This window comes from Passer montanus, unplaced genomic scaffold (genome assembly GCF_014805655.1).
Source record: "Passer montanus isolate IOZ18808 unplaced genomic scaffold, ASM1480565v1 scaffold70, whole genome shotgun sequence".
Classification (NCBI taxonomy): domain Eukaryota; kingdom Metazoa; phylum Chordata; class Aves; order Passeriformes; family Passeridae; genus Passer; species Passer montanus.
This window is the reverse complement of record NW_024372148.1, coordinates 263,577-289,286: the sequence shown is the minus strand read 5'-3', so window position 1 is coordinate 289,286 and position 25,710 is coordinate 263,577. Positions and strand designations below refer to the sequence as shown.

The following is a 25,710-nucleotide window of genomic DNA, read 5'->3' as shown; positions in this document are numbered from 1 at the left end:
TATTCTGAGGCAATTGAAAATTGCCTTTGGCACAATCCTGCCAAAATCAAATTTTAACATTCAATTTCATTCCCAGACAGATGGGTTGATAGTATAATGACAGAAATTCTTTTGGACTTATATGTATGTTTAGCAATCAAATATCATGTTGACAGGAGAAGCCCATAGTGCATTAAAGTTTTCCCAGCCTGCTGTGGTCCTGCTGATATTTAAGTAAGATTCCAAAATATATCAAAACATAAGTATATTATGAAACAGAAACCCATGTATCATAAGCATTGCAAAGTGTGTCTGTTTGCTTTACCTGTCAAACAAGTCCCAGGAACTTCAGCTCCATAAATGTAAAATAAGGTATGTCAGAGGTGAGTGCATTGACACTCATAAGTTATCTCCAAGTGCACCAGGTGAGACAGAGTGCTGCCTCTACTTTGCAGACATATTTCAGACAAATCACTGCATCTTGCTGTGCCTTGGGTTCCTCATATTAAAACAAAAAACATATTAAACCTTACCAATGTCATCACACACTGCTTTGATAGAGCCCATGGCATTTCCCATTTGCCCTCTCTTTGTATTACAGAAACTCTCCTTTGTAGCCTTCCATATAGGTCTGAATATAACACTGATAAAATAGTTCTAATCCACATTCCTGGGTGTTTGCCAGAAAACTGATAGTTCAGGATTTAGGGTGGATTTCTCTTTCAGAATGGAGAGAAACTTTCTTTGTTAACTTAAGTATGACAGATTCTCCAGGTAATTGCTGAGTAAACCAGCTTCCTATAATCAAGAGGGTAAAGGTAGAGCAGAAAAGTTTAATTGTTTCTGTTGTTGGGGTTTTTCACTTCCCACACAGGAGGGTTAATTTGAGAGTGCAGTATTAGGGTGTGTGTTCATTATTATCTCATGTAGATACAAGACCCTTGAGGGGGAAATTGCTCATTGCTGACCTGGATCAAACACCTCCTCTCCAAACCCCACAACAGGGCAGTCATGAGTCATATTGTGGACTTTGTGCCAGGAGGGGTACAGGACCAAATATTTTCCTGCAAAATGTTCAGAAAGCTGACTGAAATGTGTATATGTATATATTTGTCTGAAAGTAGGCAGCGTCAAATATGAATGAAGCAGGTTTGAAATCAGCTGCAGGTTTGGACTTTTTGCAATCTTGGAGACCCATTTCAAAAAACTGACTCGAGAACTCTGTTTTAAAAGTAACAAGACCACTGCCATAGAATAAGGGTGCTTTCAAAAGCACTTGAATACGTCAGCTAATTCCTGAAAATGGGAGTCACTAGGATGTAGACTCTTAGCTGGCTCTGTAATATCCATAGGTGACTAGTTGAATTTTCAGATACAAAAAAAAAATATTTAAAAAATATTTCCATTAAAATAAAATTTTAATTAACCACATTATACAACAATTATATTTTTAATTTTGTATATCTCTGTTTCCAGAATGATCCATGGCCCTTTTCTCTACTGTTTTGTAAGGTGCTAGCATGGGTAAGAGAAAAAATATAAATAACTTCATCCTGAATATAAAGGAGAGAAAAGCACCAAGAGTACAAAACGACTGTGAGGCAGATGCCACTAGTACTGTTTTACTAACTCCCATACTCCAAAAGGGTAATGGTCAGCAGATTAGGATTTCTTCTCCAAGCTGCATCAAACTACTGCATCTTTTTCAGTCATTTTCATTTAGACAAAACTATTTTGTAAACATTGTAAATGTGAAAATTATATTTTTAAACATTTATTTGGAAGTCCTATTTGAAATTTCATGACAAGTTTTCCCGTTGAAAAAATGTTCTTATTTATATTTTCTCATAAATCCATGTGCACTCTTCATAATAAGATATAGCAAAGAAAGATGCAGTGCAACAGCTGGTAATTTTGTTTTCACTTCTGCTGGGGCTATTATTTTTGTTTGAGGCATTTTATCAAGTTTTGTAAATCAAATTATCTTCTGTTATAATAAAAAAATTGACTCAGCAAGGGATATTCTGGTGTGTAATAAAACATGCCTATTTTGCAGTTGCAAGAAATAATTTTTTCTATACAGTGGTCAAATTAGAATTTCAGCATTATGAAAAGCGGCTTTGAGTGATACATACTGTCAGACTTTCTTGACTATCAGTCTGGTATTAAAGAATTAAAAATACAAAAATAATGTTTCGAATTATGCAAACAAAAAAAAATCCACACACACCGAACAACTGAAAAAACTAAAATGATTTTAAATTTACTTTTTTTTTTAAATATGATTAAGCAAAAGTTCTGAAATAAGGTACATTTCAAATTGTTGAGGAAAAGGAAAATGCAGCTACAATCCATTTAACATTGCCTGTCCCGGTCTGCCTCACTGACTCATTGACGGGCACGTTGAGCTTGGTACCGAGGGCTGAGTGACAAATGGGGACATGCACGACTGGCTTTGGCAGCCCCAGCCAGTTGCAAGACAGCAAAGTACCCATGCTAAGTGGCAGGGAGACGCGGCATGCTGCAAAGCTGCTTACCCAGCAGGAGCATGGGACCTCACCCTGGCAGGGGCTGAGCAGCCCCAGAGGTGCTGAGCACTCTTTTCCCAGCTCAAGTCCAGCCCTGGGAGATGCCAAGCACCATGGAGGGCTCACCAGGCTCAGGAGCCCACCAGTGGTACTGCACTTTTAGGGATGAAGTGTGCACCCCCTCCCAGCTTCAGTCACAGAGGAGAAGGCCACTCTGACTTCTCCTTGCCCTTTAAGGGGTGATTCAGGTGTTCCAAAGACACAAGGAGGCACTCAACACCTGTGCTGCAGAACAGACAGAAAGCGGGGAACCCTCTGTGATTTCTTTGTCCCCCACACAATTGTGCTCCTGCCGTTAAAAACGAGGCCAGAAGAGAGCTGTGCAGCACATCCTCTCTCTCCTCCACTAGCTGCTGTTTTGAACAGCTCTCCAGTTTCTCTAACACTCTCTCCCCTCTCCACTGTGTCAGCGAGAGCACAGCCCATTGGAAGGGAAAGGTATGGCATGAGGAGGCTTTGCAGTTGGTAAAGGCAGAAAGTCTTCCTCCTCTGCTTCAGAAATTCTTGCAGCCTCATGAATAAAGCACTATTTTCCCCCCAAAATTAATATGATATCTCTTTAGTGACAGCCCCATTCTGCTCTCAGTGCTTCACTTCTGTGAACAGTGTGCATGGAACTCACTCCTTTGTGCCTGGAAGTAAACAAATGGACTACCAATTTAAATGAATAATTTCTTTAATTCCGTATTCTTTATCATAATATTCATTTAGTTCTTCTATTATACAGGGTGCAAAGAGAAAACTGGAAGTTGCATTCAAAGCAATGATAAGTTACAATTTTAATGATTCCTTGTGTTGTGAGTAATTTATAAATCACCCGGTATCTTCTCAGCAAAGCTTGCCTCTGTTTTTAAAACGTACCTTTTTGTATCCAACAAAGGGTTTCAGTGCAATAAGAATTAAGGTGTGTCTCTTAGCTTTTACCTGCAAGCAATAATGATGTTGTCAAGCATTTCAGGTGAGACCAGCCCAGGATTTTGGGGTGGGGAAAGACACTCTGTTATACAGCATCTTCAGTTCTTCCCTCAGAGGGAGGCAGAGACACCTTGAAGGGCTGAGTATAAGGACATGTACAGAGTGTCTTTTTAAATAGTCACCAGAGCTGGGGGGGGAGGGGAACAGGAACAGGCTTGTAACCATAACTCAGTTGGACTTGTTTCTGAGAAGTCAGATGCCATGGATTGGCTCCCTCACCGAACGGCTGCTTTTCTGTTCCTTTTGTTGGTAAGTCGGATTTTAAAACAATATTTGTAAACGCTGTGACTACGCCAGTTTCATCTTCCTCAGCAGACCACTGCGTTTTACAATGTAAACTATTCCCCAAAAATATCTTGTGAAATTTACCATAAAAACTAAAGCGATGCTCATTTTAAACAGCACTTCTGAACATTCTATAAAATCAAATCAGCTTTTCATTAAATACTGACAAATGTCTCTTTTTAGACTTTTGGCGATCTGTTGATGTTCAAGATGTGAACATCAACTTTCTATGTTTACTGCATGATTTTTCAGGCAAATGTTTTCTGTGGCTACGATTTGAAGGTCACAGTTATTAATAAAATGCTATAATTATTAAAAATTTAATGGTTGGATATATTTTGGTTCTATGTCTTTACTTTTTTATCAGTTGAGGAAATACCTTTTCCTAAAAAAATTAAAATCTCTTTTTTCTAAAATGCTTAGAAAGATTGTTTCAGAGCTGACCAAATCTTGCAGTTATTTTCAAGAGAGAAAAAAATGGCAAAATGTAGTGATCTCAGTTAAGTAGAAATCAAGACTTGGCCTATTATTTCACATTGCAAAGGATTCCTGTGTTGTTGTGCCCTGGTGTTTGAGCCGCCATGTGCTGAGCAAGTGAATGCATGATGAAAGTGTTGCTCTTTGGGTTTGTTTTTCTCACTGTAAAAGGAAAGTTGTGGCTATGGTCAAGTGGCATAGTTGTTCAATGTGTTCATCAAGGCATGGAAATTACCCAGAAGGGACTTAAAAGTGCTATGGGTGCCCTACTGCTCCTGCAATCTGGTTTTTGTGTGGACTCATTTTACTCATCTGTGCTGACCTCTTGAAATTCAGTAGAGATTTAAGGCCCTGAAGATTGAGAAGAGCAGGATTTCTACTATAGTTATGTCCTGTGGTTTTCATGAAATTTTACATTTTACACAGTGTATTAGGATTATTTGGAAATGTTTAACTTCTCATTACTGACTTCTCTAGAAATGCTGTAGTCTGAGAAAAAGTTTGTGTTATAGGTTAAGAAATCCTAAACCCATTATGAAAATACAATCCATTAATTTTAGGTGACAGCTCTGCAATCAGTAAAGTAGAACTAATTAACACAGAGCAGCTGCCAAGCAAACAAGGGCAAAACTTGGCAAAAGCAAGTTATGGTTCGGATGAGTTTCAGCTTGTTCAAGGCAGCAGAGAGGTGTCTCAGACTGGCCTGTTGCACATGACACTAACACTTCTGGATTTTCATGAAGCACTAGTGACTATTCATTTTACTCAGTTACCTGGTGATGAACGCTCCCAGTGTGTCGAAGTTCAAAATGATTGACTGTTTTATGTCTAAGACCTGTCCATTGAAAAGATATTTTACCCAATTGCTTTGCTGCTTTACTTCTCACAGCAACTCTGGAGCCATTTTCATTCTATCTATTGTTGTTACAGTTGTGAGTGATAGAGGGTAGGTGCTGGGTCAGAAAAAAAGAGCGATTCGGGAAAATGCTGTTGTGTTTTGATGACTATCAAATATTTGAACTTTTACTACCCAGAGGAAACCCTTGTTCTTGTTATGTGTTCTTCTGCCTAGCAATGTTTATGATGGCCTGTACAGCTTAATAGCATCTTTCAACATTTTAAAGAAAGGTAGCAAACAATCTGTCGAGATCAAATTATACATTTATGTATCCAGTTTTAGTGATTTCTGAGAAAAAAAATTTGGCTTTCAGCTTAACTAATCTTTCATGAAAATCACCTGTCTGATTGGTGTGTCTGGTTAGTATATTGTTAATAAGTTGCATCAAATAAAATTAACATGGAGTTATACATATTTTAGTACACTACTGCATTTTCAAAAAAACAAAAAGGGAACTTACCAGCCCTGAAACAAATAATTTTCTCTATGTATTTCACCATTGGTGGGACTGATTCTGCAACCCTTGCTCATGTGACTTCAAAGACCTTATTCTCATGAGTAAGGGAGTTCTGTTTGTGATACTAGCACAGACACGTTTTATGGAAATAACCTGTTTGATCAGGTATGACTCTTCTCCTGCCAGCTATCATGTGACAGCCAATAATTTTAAATTCACCACATCTCTTATGCACTTTTGTCTGGATATATTTTCCCATATGTTATCTAGGCTTATTCACCACCACCCCACACCACCCCACCAACCACCCCCCCCAAGTTGTAAGGCTGTGGTTGCACATCCTACTCATAACTTGATTGCACATAAAAATAGTCAGGAGCTACATCCTGTTCTTATACATTCATGTGAAACATCTGCCAGAATTGAATCAGGAACCTGCAGGTTCTTCTGCCAAATAATTTTTTTGTAGAAATATAAACTGAAGCAATTCCACATCCAGGAACTATCACCTAAGATCAGGTACTTAAGCCTGCAGTTTTACATTCCTAAGTAAAATGCCCATTAAGCAAACATGCATTTGCAACCAGAAAACTCTAAGTCATATCAGAATTCAGGTTTTATTGAGGAGATATATTGAGGGCACTTAGCATGACTAATTTGAAAAACGCAAATTTTAATGATAATGGCATACACCCTATATTGAAATTTCTTTTCTGTTCATTTTTCTAATGGTTAAGCTCAGTTACTCTATGGACATGTATTGTACCTGCATACAATAGGAGATACAATAGCAGAACAGAAACAATCTCAGTAGAAACTTTCCTAAAGTTGTCAGTTCTTTGAGTAAACTGATTTTAAAATAAATAATACTTCAAAGTATATTCTCCAGCCTAACATGACCATTGTCATAATTCCTGAATTATCCGTGTCACAATTGTTGAAAGAGTGATGGATTATCCATCCTTGGTGCAGTTCAAAGTATTGCTAACATAGGAAACACCTGACCTCCTCTGAATTAGAAAACAAAATGCCAAAAAAATAATCCACAAAATCTTTCCTTTAAATTGGATTAAGTACATTCATAAGTGACATATGAAAAAGTGAAATGTAGAAAAAGAAATCATATTTCAATTAAAAAGTAATAAGATGGCATATTTATAAAATATGACCGTTTGTCTTATATTTGAACTCTGCTTCTCATTATTTCATATGCACTGCTGTATAATTTTTTCAAAGAGATGCAGAATGAATAAAGGGGAAGGGTTCATTATTGCAACCCTTTTCTAGTCAGGGTTTTGGATGAGTAAGAAAGATGTAAAAGTCCCAAAACGCTGACAGTACCAGAGCTACCACGGCAGCTTGATGACTAACATAATACGTGTGAGTTCTCAGCACTCCTCCCATCCAGGCAAACAACAATGCCACTGTTGACTTCAAAGAGAGAGAAGCAGATCCCATATGAATAATGCTGGGAAGATGTTAAAGGCATGTTCAGTCATTTAGATTTGAGTAGGTGGAGGAGGGAGGATTCCATAATTACATATGATATTGCTTGGCACTCAATTAATGATTAGTTAATTCTTGTTTGTAAATTGCTTTGAGGGTGCAAAGAACAGTAGACATCCTATGGGCCTAATTCTGTCCCCCAGTTACATCAGAATAAATCCAGAATAACTCCAGTGTGACACAAAGGTGTCATTTTGGACATAGGGTCCAGGTATCATTAAAATAAAAGACAAGTTTTCAGACAGAACACTGTGCAAATGACAGAAACCATAAACTTGTTTCCTGCCTGCACATCTCCCAACCCAAAACAGAAACAGCTTGTGTAACCAGCATCTAGATTCTCTGCAGCTTCCTTTTTTTCACAGTCTCTCAGAGACTAACAGGACAGCAAATCCTGGCATCGTTCTGACCAGCTTGCCTACCCCAAGGTCCTCAGGATGCATCCCACACATTCCAGTGGCTCCTATTGCTTTAATTATTGTTTATCCCTGTGTCTTTGGAAAGTACTGTACTTGGATATGGGTTTAGAAGGGATTTTTTTAACTACCTAGAAATTTTCTGGGGTGAGCTGCTAGGAGACAGAACTTATCTGCTGGAAATAGCACTAAAAAAAAAAGGTTGCATCCCAGATACATATTAGAAATAAACAATTGGGTTAGGAGAAGACTTCTAACTGCTGGTGACAGCAGAGAACCAGAAGGCATTAGCTGGGGAGGTGGAGGAGTCTCTGTTCTTGAATCAAGTAGGATAAATGTAATTTCAAAATTGTTCCGATTTATCTGGAGAACTATTCATTTTTGACTGATGTCTGCCTGTCCTCCTTCCTAAACCACAGCCATAACTGAGAGACATACCAAACAGAGCCACCAAGCTCATTGGATCAGCCTTTTCAAATAACAACATGAACTGTGCTAAGGACTCTGAATTCAAGGTCTTCCATTACCAACAAGTAGCAAAATGGGGTTTTCCTTAGTTATCACTGCACAAGTGTGAAAATACAGGGCCTAAATTTACAATCCCCAGCATCACCAATGGACAAATTCCTGATGTTCCTATTACTGGTGCTCAAAAACAAAGGATAAGGCTCCAGTGTAAAGTATATTTTTTTTCACTGCTTGAAAACAGAGCTCCCTATAGGCTGGAATCAAGAGATTTATGAATACTCATGTCCTTAAGTTATAGAATTCTTTACAGGTATAATTCTTATTGCAGAAAAACTCAGAATCGTTTTTCAGAATATGAGAGTGATGTGGCTGGGTGTGAGCTGTTAGTCTCACTGTTAAGTAACAGGATAGGCCACATGATGCAGACAGCAGACAAGATTCACTAACATTGCACTGGGAGGGGCATACCCATACTTTGCCGGGTCAAGACAATTGTTTGCATGCCAGAAGGGATTTCAGCCTAAGGGTGGAGAGGATTTCATTGTGCTCACCAAATGAGGTGGGATAGACTGATAAGAGACGTTCAATTAGTGTTATTTCTGATGGACCTCATCATTCAGGTTCCCCTTTGACTTTTCCATGTTCCCCTGGGCTCCAAGGAGGATTATTAAAAAAACACAGTTGAGCTCCCACGGGGGCGAACAAACCCTGCCATTCACAGGGAGTCTGATATTGTCCCTTCTCTGAGATGAGGAACAGAATGGCTGCACGTGAATTTGAACCCTATTCTGAAGCTGAAGATTTAAACAATCATAAACACAACATAAGGTAAAAGATGTATAGGTGCTTTTAACAGAACATGAACATATTGTAGTGATTCTCCTGAAGAGTACTTTTTTAATCATTTATGTCAATAACTGGATCAAACAAGGAAAAAATCCTTACTCTGTGAATAGTCAAAAAAATGTCAAGCTACATATGCACATCAAACGGGCAGATCCAGTCTAAACTCCTCCATTGAGAAGCAGATTAAGGCATCCATTATAGGCCAAGGTCTCAAGGAATATTTTGAGTAAAACCAGATCATTGGAAACACTGTTTCATAAATCACAGATGGTGAATTCTTGCAGCATAAAGGCAAATGGGGAAGAGAAAGAGAGACAGAGAGAGAGAGGAAGGAGGGTAAAGCTGCTGTTCATTAATCTGTTGCATGTAAGAAGTTGTCTTAACATGAAGTAAGTGGAAAAAATTTTGTGTCCATGTTCCAGTCTTGCCAGTACAATGCAATAAATTTGAAGTGAGGAAAGTCCCATGATGTAAGGATAAAAGGTGCCAGATTTTATCCAAGTATAGCTGACATAAAACCCCACAGATATAACATATCAGACAAAAAAAAAAAAAAAAAAAAAAAAAAACCAAAAAAAAACCACAAAAACCCAAAGAAACCAAACCAAACCAAAAAGCTATGGGAAATTACAAGGAAGTGAAATACTCATAACTGCAGCTGTTAACATTTGTTGAGAAAAGATAAACACTGCAATAATTTTTGAGTCACCTGGATATTTAGTACCTTCCAGTGATGAATGAAACAAGAATCCAGTCCTGAAAATCCCACATTCTTCATTCTATTGTCTGAAGAGACCCAAAGCAATTCCTAAACCTGAAAGAGATACTCTGAAGAAAGTGAACTTCATTTTCACACCCTATTTAGGAATAAAGTTTATTAAATTGTGCCATCTTTTAAATTGTGCTAATCAAGAAATTGAGGCTACTCTCATTTAAATTTTAGTTTTAAAGTAATTACATACTGCATCTGATACTGCTACCTTTACTTACTCAAGGTTAGTTGCATACTTGAGTCTCAAATCAAAATCAACTGCACCCCAGGGAAATTTGCCTGAACACTGCATGTGGGTTTCCATCTTACATTGAATCTCTTCAATCTCACTTAATCTCAAAAAACCCCATTTTCATTCTTTTTGGTTAAATTACATAATTAAGTACTCGAGGGTTATTGTCAACTTTATAAATTGGAAAAAGAAAAAAGAAAAAAAAGAAAAAAAAGAATAAATGATTTAGGATAAATACTTTTTTGGTTTCCTGGAGTGTCTGGTAAAGTCTCTTCCAAACACTTCTCTCTTTAGCTGAGGTGTTAAAAATCTGCGTGAAAGCTTTATTTTGATGACGGTATGGTTTGAACATTGCTCTGGCATATCCATTCAAGCTCAAAGTTCTGTCTTGAAAGACAGTATGGATTTTGAAGGTTTTAACTGTCAAGGAATTTAGGTGCTAGATATAAAAAAAATTGAATTTCATAAACTCATTTGTGGAAATCTTGCGGCTAGATAAGCTATTGCAATAGGCCTGCAGTATAGCAATATCTTGCTGCTAGGTTTTGCTTGCTGTATTTTTCCTTGCATTTTTACATGTCAATTTTTTTATTGTTCTTGCAGGTACTCTTGGATTTCAGCACAGGATTTCATGTAGAGGTAAAATATATTTATTTAGAAACTATTTTTTCTGATTAAACATAATGTAACAAATGAAAAAATCATGTGGAAAATACTCAACTGAGACAATTCTGAACCTGAAGATTGAAAACATATTTAAATATTAAACAGTTGCAGGTAATAACCTGCTAACCCTCTCAAGAGAAATTCACCTAAATCTAAATGAGTATCTCATACAAATGAGCAATTTTAAAATAAACATGTACAGCCGTACAGTTTAGGACTCACAGACATGCAAAAAAGCACATAGTAAAAAAGCACATGGTCTACAAAAATCTCTTTTCTTCTTATTGTTGGAAATTATAATTGTCTGTATTTATTTAAAATGGATTGAGGTCACATAATACTGGAACTCTCTGTCAAAGGTAAAAGAATGGGATGAAAATGGAATGGCAAGATGGAAAACCTTTAGAAGACAAAAACGTGAGTGGATCAAATTTGCTGCAGCTTGTAGAGAAGGAGAAGATAATTCCAAGAGGAATCCAATTGCCAGAGTAAGTAGAAAGAAAAACACAAGTTCACTGACAAGAAGTTTTGCCAAAGTCAGGTTGATAAAAGCAGAGAGATTTAAAAATACATATGCCTAGAGTATAAAAGCAAGGAATGTAGAATAAAAAAAGATGATGCAACATTCCCAGCTCTGCTGAGACAGTCTCATAAAGTGAATCCGTGTGGCTGCTGAGGAGTAACCAGAGGCTTTCTAGAACATTGCTATGAGTCTACTTCCCAGGCAGCTCCAACCAGTGACATTTTTCTTTTCGCTCTCTCATCCTGAGAAAACCCTGAGCAGAAGTTCAAAGATTGTACATGACCTGTGGGAAACAGAGAAAAAGAAATACCTTTCTGCTCTCTCACTGTCACCATGCCCTTACTGAGTTCCAGCCACGGTGTGATACCCTTGGAGGTTTCTCTCTCCATTACCCTGACAGATTTAAGAGAAATAGAAGGTCTATCCAGCCCTTAAGGCAAGATGGATGTCTAAGTTGACGTTTTGTAGAAAAGCCTTCCATTGACTCTGTCAACTGAACGTTGTAATAAGTAGTTGAGAAACTGAAGTTGTATAGATTTTTTTACAGGAACTAAGAATAGAAGAAAAAAACCTGTAGGTGTCCTCAGTAAACTGGCATAAATTATTATTATCTGTTACTGTAGATCCGATCTGATTGTGAAGAAGACAATCCAATCACATACAGCATCTCTGGAGTTGGAATTGATCGTGCACCCTATGGAATATTTGTTGTTAACCCAAGAACAGGAGAAATTAATATAACATCAATAGTGGATAGGGAAATAACACCAGTATTTGTTGTAAGTACTCCCTTTTTTCTTGACCTTTGTAATGATAGATCCAGGGTGGGGCAGACAAGAAATTAGTTTGTTTCAGATTGCTACTTTAATAACTTAACTTTTGGTTTTAAAACAAGTAAATCTCTTTATTTAGATACGTTGTTTTGCTAAACACTCAGTGACCGGTATAGATCTGGAACCACCTCTTGAACTTCGAGTCAGAGTCCTGGATATAAATGATAACCCTCCTGTATTTGCACAAACTGTATTTACAGGATCTATTGAAGAGAGCAGCATGGACAGTGAGTACCTATGCTATGCCTTTTTCAGTACTGCTAGTGAAGCTCACAGAATGCAGTTAACATACACCTGGAGTGCTCTTTCTGCTTTTCTTAGACAATGACATAAAATGGTCAGGGCCACTGCAGAGGAGGGAGCAGCAGTTGCTTCTCCAAGTGCTATTTGAGCCAGGGCCTGGGCTAATTGCTATAAATGAAACAGCAATGCTTCCTTCTCCCTTTCCTCCCACACACAAGTGCAGAATGTTCCAGTTTCTAGCTGTACCATCATGCAAATTATTTCAGATGTGAAAATGTAAAAGAAATAATTTCATTTGTTCTCATTAGAATAAAAATATCATTACACTTATTTCCTTGGAGGGCATGTAAAATACATTTTTCCCCATTTTTCTCTTTCAAATGTTTGTAGTTGTAGCCTGTGTATTTGCAATTGCAGCAGAACATTACTAAATAATTCCATACTTAAACCATTAAAATGGTTCTTTTCACAAAAAGTGCAGCAATCAACATTAGACATGCAAATAGCACTGAGGCAATGGTGCCTAACACTCATTTTCTTCTTTCTAGAAAGTCTCATTTAAAGCTGAGATTTCTTACAGTAATCTCCACAAGCTCAGTACTTTATTTGCATATTCCCTATGGTGATAGGGAATTTAACTTCTTTAAAGAAGTTCAGTGAAAGTCTGTATTACTCATTCTGACTTTGATTTTTAATTAATTTGAAGTCATTAACATTGTCAGAATCAGTACTACAAAACTAAAGTTTCACTTCTCTCTGTAAATGTCAAGGAATAAATAGCCTTCTATCATTTTCATACACTGTTTCAGCATTGTCTTGATGAGTTGTTTGCAGGAACTCAAGAGATTTTCTGGTGGTTTTATGGTTTGGTCTTTTTTTGGTTTGTAGGGTTTTGTTTAATTGCTATTATTTTTTAATTTATTTTAGACACACTGGTGATGAAAATCATTGCAACTGATGCAGATGAACCTAACCACTTGAATTCTAAAATTGCCTTCAAAATAGAGAGTCAGGAACCTTCTGGTCCACCTATGTTCATTATGAATAAATACACAGGAGAACTCCATCTTGCAAATTATCTTGACAGAGAGGTAACATTTCCCCTTCCAAAGCTAAATAAAATTGTGCTGTAGTGTGTGTGTGTGTGCTATGAGAGTAAGAAAAATATAGAAGAGAGAGAAAGGTTGTGGTTTTTACAAATATTAATGGAGAAATGCATGGTTTTGATGTGTCATAATAAAATGTCTAAGTTAAATTCCTGTATTAGGAAATAGCAGCAAGCATGAGTTATTTATAAGATGCACAGATGGTATTCTAACGTACTCATTTCCCTTTTTGTGACAGCAACATAGTAGCTACACTCTGGTTGTGAAGGCATCAGACCGGGATGGGGCTGCAGATGGAATATCATCCCTTTGTAGATGTAATGTGAAAGTTATCGATGTTAATGACAACTTTCCAACTCTTGCCCAAAGCTCTGTAAGTTTCCAGGAAAAAAAAAAGCAGCAACACTGATTTAAAACCCCATTTAAAAGCCCCACTGGTAACAGACTCCTTACTAACCCATAGAGAATGTTCACATTTACATGCTCCATGTAATTTTTACATGGTTGTTCCCTTGAAGTGTGCTCAAAATATGATCTGTTGCTTGTGCAACAATTCTGGTAACATACACATATATCATTTTTGTATTCAGAGATGTCATTCCTGACACTGTCAGGACTGACTTCTTGTATTCAGAGAAATCCTGTCATACAGGTGCCCAGATCCCTGAAATATAAGATTATGTAGAATAACCCAATCCTTGGAAGACAATTTCCTATAGAAAGCACAAATCCTCTTCCTCTAAGATGCCGCTGCAAACTTTGGAAGGGATACAGCTTTTCAAATCTGTAACCATAATCACAATTTGCTCAGAACCCATGGGTTTTTTTATTAAATTGGCATGGACTATGCTCAGAACATCCTTCGAAACAATCTCTGCAGACAGCTGTTTTCCTCACACACACACACACACACATATATATATATATATATGTCTGTTTGCTAATGGATATTTCTCTATCATTCCAGTTTTCAGCAAGTATTTCAGAAAATTCACTCAGTTCAGAACTGCTACGAATACAAGCTCTGGATGCTGATGAAGAGTTTACAGACAATTGGTTAGCAGAGTTTTTCTTTATATCTGGTAATGAAGATAACTGTTTTGAAATTGTTACAGATCGAGCTACAAATCAAGGAATCCTTAGAGTAATTAAGGTATGGATAAATATTGTGATTCAGCTCTTGATTTAAAATTTTAATTAATTGTTAATAGAATTAAACAGGCAGTAAAAACACTGTCACTCAACCATTTAAAATTAAAAAATGTTAAAGGAGATCTGTGGTTTACCTTCTAGGAGCTGGATTTTGAACATATACGAACTCACTCACTGATGATTGGCGTCAGGAATGTAGCTGCATTCCACCACTCTGTTGCACATGAGTACCAAATATTTGGGACACCCCTCACAGTAGAAGTAAAAAATTTGATTGAACCACCAAGATTTCATCCATCTTCAGTTGTGTTTTCCCTGGCAGAAGGCGCAAGAGTGAATTACGTTGTAGGAACATACACAGCCATGGATGAGGACACTAGAACCATTGCAACAAATGTTGTGTAAGTTCTGCTCTGCTTAACTCCCTGGATGGAATAATACTTTTGATATTTCAATGGAATGAAAAATAGGCATTTTAAAGGATGTTTTAAAAAACTATGATTATTGATTAGCAATAGAAAAATGGCATCATATAATATTATATATTATATAGTATTATATTCTATATTACTACAGAATAGTATCTAGCCCATTTTTGTGCTATAATTGCTTTTCTTTTCTGACTACTTTACTTAGCCTTATGCACAAGACAAACAAAATATCACTTTTCTAACAGGCTGTAACTTAAATAGACTAGAAGAGGGTTTGTTTTTTTACTCAGCTTAAGAATGTTTTTTCTTGAAACATTTGCTACAAGGAAGGAATTTGTTAGCATAGCAAGAAAAGCAGACAGAAAATCCTAATAACAGTCAATATTATCCAATCAGAATAGAAGAGGTCCCTACTAGTTGATTCTTTAATTAAAAAAAAAATTACACTTGTTTCTCTTGAAATTAACAACATTAACTGAGACTATAATTTGCCTTTCGGTGCATGTAAAAATAAATACAGCCTATTTACAAATATTTGAAAAAATTTCCTAAAACACAGAAATATGTCAGCAAATGCAACTGTAGATTGTTATAGGAAGAGCTGTGGATTTAACCATTGCTATCAACAAGGGTTCTAGTAAAGGTTTACAGGATCCAGAAAAGTTTTACTTTTAGACTACAATGCCACTTTCAAAATAAAATGGGTTTTTACACATTTGCTTTATTCCTAATTATTTTTCTGGTCTATGCCTTTTGGAGTACATGGATTTCACATGAACTGGGTGAAATGCAAGAGGATCTAGCATAGCTGAAAGAAAAATGCTCCAAAGTGCCAAATTTTATCTGCAAAATAAATATGTAATACATATATTCATAACATAATGCTGAGTATTTTTACTTCACCAAATACAGATATAGTATAGGTCGTGATCCAGCTGCCTGGTTCAGAATCAATCAAAACACCGGTGAAATCACATTGAACAAAGTAATTAACCGGGATTCAGTCTATGTAGTCAATGGGCAGTACCAAGCAGAGGTTCTGGCTATCACCAGAGGTAAGAAAAGAGATTAAGTTTTCCAAAATAAACCCTTTATGCTCCACATTTCTCTAATTTTTTTTTTTTTTTTTTTGCTGTTTCTAGTTTTCCAACCCTAACTGCATTGTTTATAGTATCACCATTCCCTCCTGACCACAAATACCTTCTTTTTATAGGGGTTCCTCGATATACTGCCACTGGCACCATTGTGCTTTCAATAGATGGCATCAATGCCAATTGCCCAACTATTAATACTGAAATGAGGAAAGTATGTATGAATTCCCCATCGGTGATTATCTCAGCAAAGCATAGGGATGGTGATCTCTATGCTACCCCCTTCACATTCAGCATACATGGTGAACCTCAGACTACATGGATTATCAGACGAATAAATGGTAAATTAACCTATATTTTATAACAGCATAAGTGATAGCAATAAGCTCTTATCTAAAATAACTGATTCGGATGTGACTTTATTAACAAAACATCACTTATTAGAATCTATTCATATCTCAGTTAAATATGAATTTAAGGAGTTACTTCAAATTTGAATATATGCATGTGTACATATATATATATCTATATATTAGAATATTTAAATCAGAATGATTACATGTGTTATACTTTAAAGGAAACTGAAAATTTCCTGGCAAAACTGTACTTTGAGTATAACTATGACAAGAGCCTTTATGGGTCTAAACATAATTACGTAAATCAAAAGGACTAATTTGACACTTTTTTATTTCTGTGTTATCTAAAAAATCCTAAGCATACAAAAAAATCTCAAATTTGTTTATCAAAGTATAAAGTTTAGGATAGCAGAGCTTTACTTTGATGAGAGGCATATGAAAATGGCAAATTAAGATTACATCTTTTTAAATTTATTGTACCAGTCACACCTACTTGTATTTTAAAGGAAATTGTTTTAGTCAGTGCCCAGTGAAGCTTTGCCAGTTTCCTTCAATACGACATGACAAAATAATGAATTAATCAATACCATGCATTACTAAATGACAGAATTTGCATAACTTACTGTTTACATAGAAGACTACATTATATGGCTAGTATCACAATTGCAAGTATTCCTGAGTCTCCTACCTGTCCCAAAAAGCTGCAAATATGTAATCTTAAATATTTTAAACCTACTGAAAAGTTTTCCAAAAAACATGCATGAGTTCCTTGAGAGAGGAATAAGAAATGCATAAAACTTTCAACTTTTATCTTTACCATTGTGTGAATAAAATTCAGGAAATGCAGCAGTGGAAATAAAATATTTCATTTTCCCCTTTTGTATTTCTCAAGTTTTGAAGTGATAACTAGACTGATTTGGCTCAGGTTTTGCAGGAAATAAAACAAGCATAGATGAGTATTTTATGTTTCAGGTTTGAGTAAATACTGTAGATGCATAAGTAATCGAGGTGCCTAGAACACTTTGTTTCATTCTGTTCTATGAATGTAACACACAAGTAGTATAGATTTGTAGAACACTTATAGTTAATACCTCATCCAAATGTTTTTCTCCTTTTTTTTTCCATCCAAGATTCCTCTGCAGAACTAGTGGGCCAGAACATAGACTTTTACCTTTATAGGATCTATGTGGTTGTAAGAGATAGCCAAGGCCGGCGCTGTGCTCGACCACACATAATTCCTGTGCAAGCTTGCCAGTGTGATAGTCGGAACTACTGCACCAGTGGGGCCACAAGAATAATTATCATTGGTGGTGGTGGTGGCTCTGGAGGTGGCGCTGGTGGTGGTGGCGCTGGTGGTGGTGGCGGCACTTCTGGTGGTGGTGGTGGTGGCACCGGTGGAGGAGGCCGGGAAGACGGAGGAGGACAACAAGGTGGTGGTGATTATGGTGGTGGTGATTATGGCCAGACTAGACCTGGAGAAGACTTTCAGGATCACACAGACTGGCAGGGTTACACTGATGGCTACGATGGACGTGAAGATGGATATACTGCCTCCACTGATGACAGTTACGGTGGAAATGACAATTATGGCAGGCAATTAGACTCAAATACCACACTTAGCGGTGCTGCCATTGGCCTGATGTTCCTCGGTGGATTAATATTTGTTTGTAAGTATAAAATTTAGAAAACAATTTTTATTATTTTTCTCAATAATGTAAAAAGTACATTTTTTAATTCTTCTAAAATAAGGTTACTTTTTCAGTTGGTTGTTAATCCATTGGCTTCTATTGGCCATTTGACAGAGAAAAAAAAATTGTCTTTTAAACGAAAAGAATTTCCATAAATTTTGTTATACATACATTTTTCATTCAAAATTAAGCATTTCCTTTCTAAGATTTGCTATCCAATTCTTAGACAAAGCTTTCCTGTCACTTACACTTTGCAACTTCTACTTCCATTACATTACTAGAAGAAATGGGCAAGTGTCAGCTCTGAGTTGGGTATGAAAGGATCTAAAAAACAAGATTTCTTTGAACTCAAAGCCAGATTTCAGTAGCAGAACAATAAGTCATAGATTTTGAAACTTCTGGCTACTCCTTCCAAACATTACATCTAACAAGAAACCAGTAGCATTTATGATAACAGGACCAAAGCAGGATGTTAATTCATTTGTCCTAGTATTCATGAAGAATTATGAGCTTCATGGATTCAAGTTAGAATTTATACAAGCAATTATTTCTCAGACTACCACAATCATAGGTGATCAACCTTCTTTCATGGCCTGGGCATCAAGTAACCAACATCTAAGATTTCCCATTTCAGAAATAGTGACTACAAAACCTAAGGAAATTGATTTTTTTTCCCCCAGTTTTTTGAGGAGGGGGGTTTAGTTCGGGTTTTGATCTTTGTTTAGTAGGAATCAACAAACACAAAATTTTGAAGCTTCAAAAGTCTGTGCAATTTGTAGTCCCCAGATGGTTTATCTTACCAGACAGACTGTTTTTCTGCCTTTGGAAACCTCCCCTAATAATCTGGAATAAATACATCTTTAGTCATGCTGTATGAGGCAGTACTTTGTACATAGTATAGTCCTTTCCCCTTTTCATTTCACTTTGATGTTCAAGTAATCAGAGGGCTGGAGCAACTCTCCTGTGAAGACAGGCTGAGAGAGTTGGAACTGTTCAGCCTGGAGAAGTCTCCAAAGGAAACCTTAGGGCAGCCTTCCAGTGCCTAAAGGGGTCCTGCAAAAGAGCTGAAGAGGGACTTTTAAAAAGGGCATGTAGTGACAGGACAAGGAGCAATGGATTTCAACTGAAAGACAGTAGGTTTAGGAAGAAATTCTTAACTGTGAGAGTGATGAGACAGAGGCACATGTTGCTCAGAGCAGTTGTGGAAGCGCCATCTCTGGTTCAAGGCTGGGCTGGATGAGTCTTTGAGCAACCTGGTAAGTGGAAAGTGTCCCTGCCTGTGGCAGAGGGATGACATTTAAGATCTCTTCCAACCCAAGCCATTCCATGACTCTCAGAATTAATATTGCATTGCCTTTCTAAAATAAGCAGCGCTTTTGATGCCAGCCATTACAAGCATTCTGCAATTTCCAGCACTGAGTTCTTCTTTAAACAACTAAGCATAATTCAGCACTCTGGGAAACCTGACTCACTCTATGTAAACATTTGGTGAAACTAGGACTTGGGGATTGCCCCTACTGCTTTTTCAAATCAAGCATTATGTATATGTTATGTACAACTGGAGCCTTAGCCAATGATCACTGTAGTCAGTTGGACTCTCCACTGATTCTCCTATGTCTATTATTGCTGATGTGCATTTTGTTTCACTTACAATACTTGAAGAGAAAAATGTATGCTCATATATCTGGAAAGAATAGCACTGAATGCTATACATACCAACACTGGTTCTGTTTGCTTAATTTTCATATGTATGCAACTTATATTGGTTCAGCTGAGCTAGATCAAAGTCTGTTCCCAGGTGTATAAGCATAAATTTAGTGTAACAGCCCCACCCCTGTGTTGCTCTGCTATAACTAAAGGTACAAATTATTCTGAATTTCCAAATACAGGCATCTCCATAAGCAGCTAATGATTCTGAAAGCCAGACTTACAGGCTGCTTGGTTAGAAATATTTTAAAGGCATATTTTCAAAAGTTCATGAGCACCTGCCCTCTGGGGAGAGCAGCTATTCCTGTGAGGAAAAGATGTCCTAAATCCTTGTTTCCTGTTCCTTTCCTGTTAAGTGATTCCAATTTTGATGTCAATGAGCGACTGTTGTGGCTGTGGACCTGGTGCTGCAGGTGGAGTTGGAACTGGATTTGAACCGGTACCTGAATGTACAGAAGGGGCAATTCATCCATGGGGAATAGAAGGTGCCCAGCCTGAAGACAGGGTCAGTACATCCCATGTTTATAAAACCAGAAGAAATTTGTGAGTAAAGGCTGCATTTTTCTATAGAAAGTGATAGTAACACTGTGTAATTAAAAACCAGTCTGGCATTGTCAACAATTGCCAGGCAGATATGAAAAGTGATTCTTAATAAACATTCACTGATGGGGTTTATGTGTTTTAAGCAGTGGTAAATTAGTCTGGCATAATGGTTTGGTGCCACTGTTCCTTCAGATGAAGCATAATAACAAGAAAGCTTCTTCAGTGCAAGTTTAGGAGAAGGGAACACAAATCATCTTCACTGATCATTGTTCATGTTGACAAGGAAAAAAAACTTGTAGTCTCTTTGTTTTGTTTTGTTTTGCTTGTTAATGGACATGGTGACAATGACTATCATTAACAGTTTGGACTGCTAATTCCTTAACATAATTCACAAAGTCTTGGTCTTCATATGGGAATTTCAAGGTAATCATTCAAGGAGTCAAAATGTTGTTTTCCAGGATGTCTCACACATTCTTGCCCCAACAACCGCTGCAGGAGGTGATTTTGGTGAACCTTCTGGTAAGCAGATCCTTAAATTTTCTATGTTATGCTGTCATAAATCTGTCTTTTAGAACTTCATGCCTTCAGATTCATGGAGTCCTTTGGTTTCCCAGCTACAACCCAACCCTTCCAATCTCACATCTGCAGATAGTCAAACTCATACTGGTAGGACCTCCAGTATGAACAAAAAGGCTGGGGTTTGAGATTTTGAACAGATCAATTTCTGCAAACTACACTTATTTTGAAATAGCTGCCAAGGCTTCCAAATCCCAGGCAATTTTTCTTTATCAGCACAGCTACTGAATGGAGGGCCTTTTCAAGACATCAGTTTTAGCAGAAATCAATCTTTAGCCAGAATAAGGATATTTGCTTTCATAACTTGGGTAAAATCTTCAGTTCTTCCCAGTTTCCTGCATCCCACAAGGGAACATGTCAAGTACCTAGTTGATTACTAGCAATTTTTGTGTTAACCTAGACAAGCTGATACATAAATGTATGCTTCTGAGATAAGGTTCCTCCAGGAATTCAATGATCATACAGAATAAGCCCAGCTGTGCAGTGCTACTTTATCCTTCTCCCCCATTCCTTACTTCAGAAGAGGAAGGAAGGATGCTGGCACAGATCCATTTTCCCTAGCTTCTGACAGGAAGAAATGTTACTCTGTAAGACAACCTCTCTGCTGACTATTTATTATACAAGAATGTTCTCAGATTTTTCATTTCACAAAAATAAAAAAAATATGTAGTTTAGCCTATGTTTCCCAGCATAGCCATAGACAAGACTACTGTATACAATTCTTTTATTATAATATGTGCTGATCATTCAGAAAACTCCTTCCTTGTTATCATGTATTTTTAAAAAAAACGGAGAACATAAAATCCTGTAAGTATTACTTTATAACTTATTTTAAAGACAATTTCCATTATGCATTATAAAATGGTGGTTATTATGATCCATTTTTGTTCTCCCTTTAAAAATCTCACTACTAGAAAATGTGAAAGTAGTTACAAAACTCTTTCTTTTCTAAGTGTGTAAGGGAAAAAAAATAATGCAAATGTAACCATAAATATGCATTTATGTATTTGCATAGATCAACACTATCTGATTTTCTAACACAAACTCCATGACAGCATACATATATACGAGACAGAATAATCTGTCCAGCCAATAACAAAATTAATCACTGATTTTCTAAAACACATGCACCATGCTGCCTAGCCTCAGGAATAAAATCAACTGCTTAGGTGTCTGTTAATATGAATATAATCATTACTGCAGTTTCAAAGTTGGGTACCTGTGCATGTCCCTGTGACTGAAATTGGTCTAAAAATACCTTTAGAAACTCAGAAGTGTCATTATACCATTTGTAAAAAAACCTGACAAATTGTGTGTAAAGTTTCACAGAGCACAGGAGGGATAACTTTTTCTGCTTTCAGACATATATAATAACACATATGGAGGAGGAGGAGTAGTAGCCTCTGGTGTTGAAGAAACTACCGGTGTTGGCTATGGCACTGGTACCGGCTATGGAACAGCTGGAGGAATTTCTGGAACAGGGGAAGCAAAAGGGTCAATTGGAGGAACAATCAAAGAGTATCGAGAAGGAGGAGTGAACATGGCCTTCCTAGACAACTATTTCTCTGAGGTATGCTATTCTTTGAGTTATTGCTGTGAGCAGGCTTTCTGTTAGATTCTCCTTCCCAGGTTACATGGTGGAAATCCAAATTAATTCTACTCAAATTGAAACTTCCATGATATAAGACTGTTGTGAGAGCAAAGCTGACCACACTGGTAGGAAAAGGTACAACACTAGTAGCAGTACTGTCTTTGAGCTGCTGCCATAGTAGGTGGATTGTTCAACAGCCTTTTTGTAAAATTGATGGACATAATGCGGGTAGGAAGCAATTAAATTATTTCAACTTCATAAGTACCCACCAAATTTATGTATTTTCAACCTTTATCAGTGTATAAATATTTAATAACTTTTTGGAATTGTTCACTCCTACTTTCTGTATCGTTTATTTGATGAAGTAATTTTAATCCTGAAAGAACTTTAAACATCAGTTCTTCCTTATTTTTATTGCCATTTCTGCTCCCTAAAAGACTTGTGAACTACCAGTGACACCAATATGCAGTTTTACAATTGGCAACACCTAAATTCGCCTTACATATGGGATTAAAAAAATAGTACGGAATTTGCATGATTAATGGCTTCATGGGCTGTATTTTTATTCATATGCATGAACTGTAAGGCATAAATGTTGTAATTGCATGTAACCAAAATATCAATTCAGATATAAGGATTGCTATAGTTCAAATTCTAAACAAGGTTCAGTGGAGAGAACAGAGCAGTCGTGACATCCTGAGCATGGATTTCTCCCAGACTGCAATCTTCCTGCCTTGACCTGAAGCATTATGTATTAACTGTCTGCCAGCCATAGGCCTCCACATACTGAAGCTAGCCTCCTGGACCATCTCAATCCCTAAACTCTCTGACTCTCCCTCTCAGGCCTCCCCTTCCATCCTTTTCTGCTTCCTCCAACCCCACTCAGCACTCTAAATTCTCCTCTTTCCTGCCTGATCTCTTTGCAATGACCATGCCAGGATCCAAAATATTATTCCCAGTTGGCAATTTCCTTCTTGCTCAAAATGGACTCCCCTCTGGACTCACCAGGTCTCCCCCACTGTGGACAATCCTCCATCCCATCTCCTCTTTCCCGATCTTTTCATTGCTCCCCTTGCCACTCTGTTTCACTTCTCTTCCTACCACTTTTTTAAGATACTGCTGCCCAAAGAAGGCATCTGTTTGCCTCTCCCTTTTGTCCCATAGACAAAGGCATTGACAACAGACCAAATTCAAGACGCTACATGTCAGCAGAAACAAGAATAAAACACAGTACTATTTAAATAAATATATTTTAAGGGTAAAAATGTTGATGGTATAGTCTGTCCTGTTGATGTCCTATTTTTCAAATCAGGTGGGCATTACTGTAGTTAGGAAAACTTTACTGGAGTCTGAGTATTCATGGTTAAAAGCCTGACAAAATTCACACTGTTCTATTCTTTTTTTTTTTTTTTTTTTTTTTTCCTTTTGAAAACTACAGAAAGCATTTGTGTATGCAGACGAAGATGAAGGTCGGCCGGCAAATGACTGCCTATTAATTTATGATCATGAAGGAGTCGGTACTCCTGTTGGCTCCGTGGGTTGCTGCAGCTTTATTGGAGAAGATACAGATGAAACATACTTGGATACATTAGGACCAAAATTTAAGACCCTAGCAGAGATCTGTCTGGGCAAAGAGATCGAACCTTTCCCTGATGCTAACCCACCCTGGCCAGGCGTCAACATTCCCTTCCCCAGTCCTGAAAGTGATCTAAACCTCCCACCACCTGGCACCACCATCGTTGTCAATGGAAGTGCACCTATGCCTGCCGCCGCTGGCACCACAACGGTTGTTACTGAAAACACCTACACATCTGGGACAACCATACAGCCCCCAAGGCCAATGCCGGATCCCTTGCTCCACGGCAACATGACGGTGACCGAGACCTACACCTCCAGCGCGCCTTCTCTTTGCGTTGACCCTCTGCGTGCATCCAACGTCGTTGTGACAGAGAGGGTTGTCGGGCCCGCGTCTGCCTCTGATTTGCGCGGCATGCTAGATATCCCTGATCTCACAGAGGGCTCCAACGTTATCGTCACGGAAAGAGTAATTGCGCCTAACTCCCGACTCCCAGCATCTCTGAGCATTCCTGATTTGGTAGATGGGTCAAATGTGGTAGTGACAGAAAGGGTATTCAGGCCTGCCTCCGGTATGCCAGGCAGCCTAATAAATATTCCTTCTGAGTTATCCAACACCCACAACGTGGTGGTCACAGAGAGAGTAGTGTCAGGAGCTGGGATGAGCAGCCTGGGAGCAACAAGCCTGGGAGGAGCAAACATGGGGAGCCTGAGCAGCACAGGTCAGATGCTCAGTGCCGAATGTCATCTTGGTCAGGGAATGGGCACGGCATCTCCTGGCACCTCCCGGAGACGAATGACAAAGTACAGCACCATGCAGTACTCCAGTCAGTAAAGCCTCTGCTGGCACCCCTTCCTGCTGAAATTGCCATTTGCACTGACACTCATTAGCTGCCACACATCAAGAATATTGTTATTATTTATAACTAAGAAAATAGCGCTAAAATTTCAGGGATTCCTATTTGTGTGAGGATCTCTGACAGGTGCCCCATTTTGAGGTCAAATGCACTTTGTCAGTGAAGGGAAAATAGCATTAGCTTTAAATTTTTTTCTTTCTCCCTACCTAGCACTGCAACTGCATAAAGAGACTAGTATTTTTTGAGAGATATCTGATTACTGAGGAGAGCAGTGAGAGGGGATCCTTGCATGCACACAGTATGAATTAATGTCATAGAAAAGCATGTTAAAATCACCAATCACAGCTGAGTGATCTCTCACAATAAGCAGATTTGGGTTAACAGGCCCTTACTGACAAGAGAGGAAAAGAATGTCGTTAAAAATTAGTCAACTCAAGACTAAATAAGCACTTTCAAATGCATCATTTTACTTCACATGTAATTCAAGAAGCGCTACAAAATGGCACTTTCAACTATTTCTCCCATCACCAACAATAGTTATAAATAATAATTATATAAACATAATACACTTTTCTTGCTTTCTGAAGTTCTCATTAAACAAACGCCCTGACACAGCCTGACATGCTGTTCCTGTCATGGTGAGAACAATTTGTCACAGCTGGTGCTGCCACATTGACACTATCACCCAAGAAGATGTTGGCTTCATCCTTTCTCCATTGCCATTACAGCTTTGCTTAAATCTAAAAGGACTTCAGTGACAACCAGGAACTCTTAGTCAGATTTTTGTGCCAAACTATGACTACCATTTAAATTGCCAGTGTCATGTTATATTAAGAGGTCTGTAACATACTATGCCAATTCTTATCTCACATA

General features: G+C 37.7%; 1 protein-coding gene across 1 annotated transcript; it reads left to right on the top strand.

Moving 5' to 3' along the window:
* Nucleotides 1-3,743: 3,743 nt before the first annotated feature.
* LOC120512123 (desmoglein-1-like) lies at nt 3,744-25,521 on the top strand. The gene is made up of 16 exons (XM_039730080.1): nt 3,744-3,791; nt 10,503-10,538; nt 10,925-11,053; nt 11,712-11,867; nt 12,001-12,148; nt 13,092-13,255; nt 13,509-13,643; nt 14,238-14,423; nt 14,564-14,823; nt 15,766-15,908; nt 16,067-16,285; nt 17,431-17,967; nt 20,052-20,200; nt 20,697-20,757; nt 22,176-22,384; nt 23,844-25,521. The coding sequence occupies exons 1-16, from the start codon at nt 3,744-3,746 to the stop codon at nt 24,813-24,815; spliced, it is 3,552 nt and encodes a 1,183-aa protein (XP_039586014.1). The 3' UTR covers nt 24,816-25,521.
* Nucleotides 25,522-25,710: the final 189 nt, after the last annotated feature.

Coding starts and splice junctions, on each gene's coding strand:
- LOC120512123 (XM_039730080.1), top strand. CDS start 3,744: ATGGATTGGCTCCCTCACCGAACGGCTGCTTTTCTGTTCCTTTTGTTG. Junction 10,539..10,924: donor GCACAGGATTTCATGTAGAG/GTAAAATATATT, acceptor TCTCTGTCAAAG/GTAAAAGAATGGGATGAAAA. Junction 22,385..23,843: donor TAGACAACTATTTCTCTGAG/GTATGCTATTCT, acceptor TGAAAACTACAG/AAAGCATTTGTGTATGCAGA.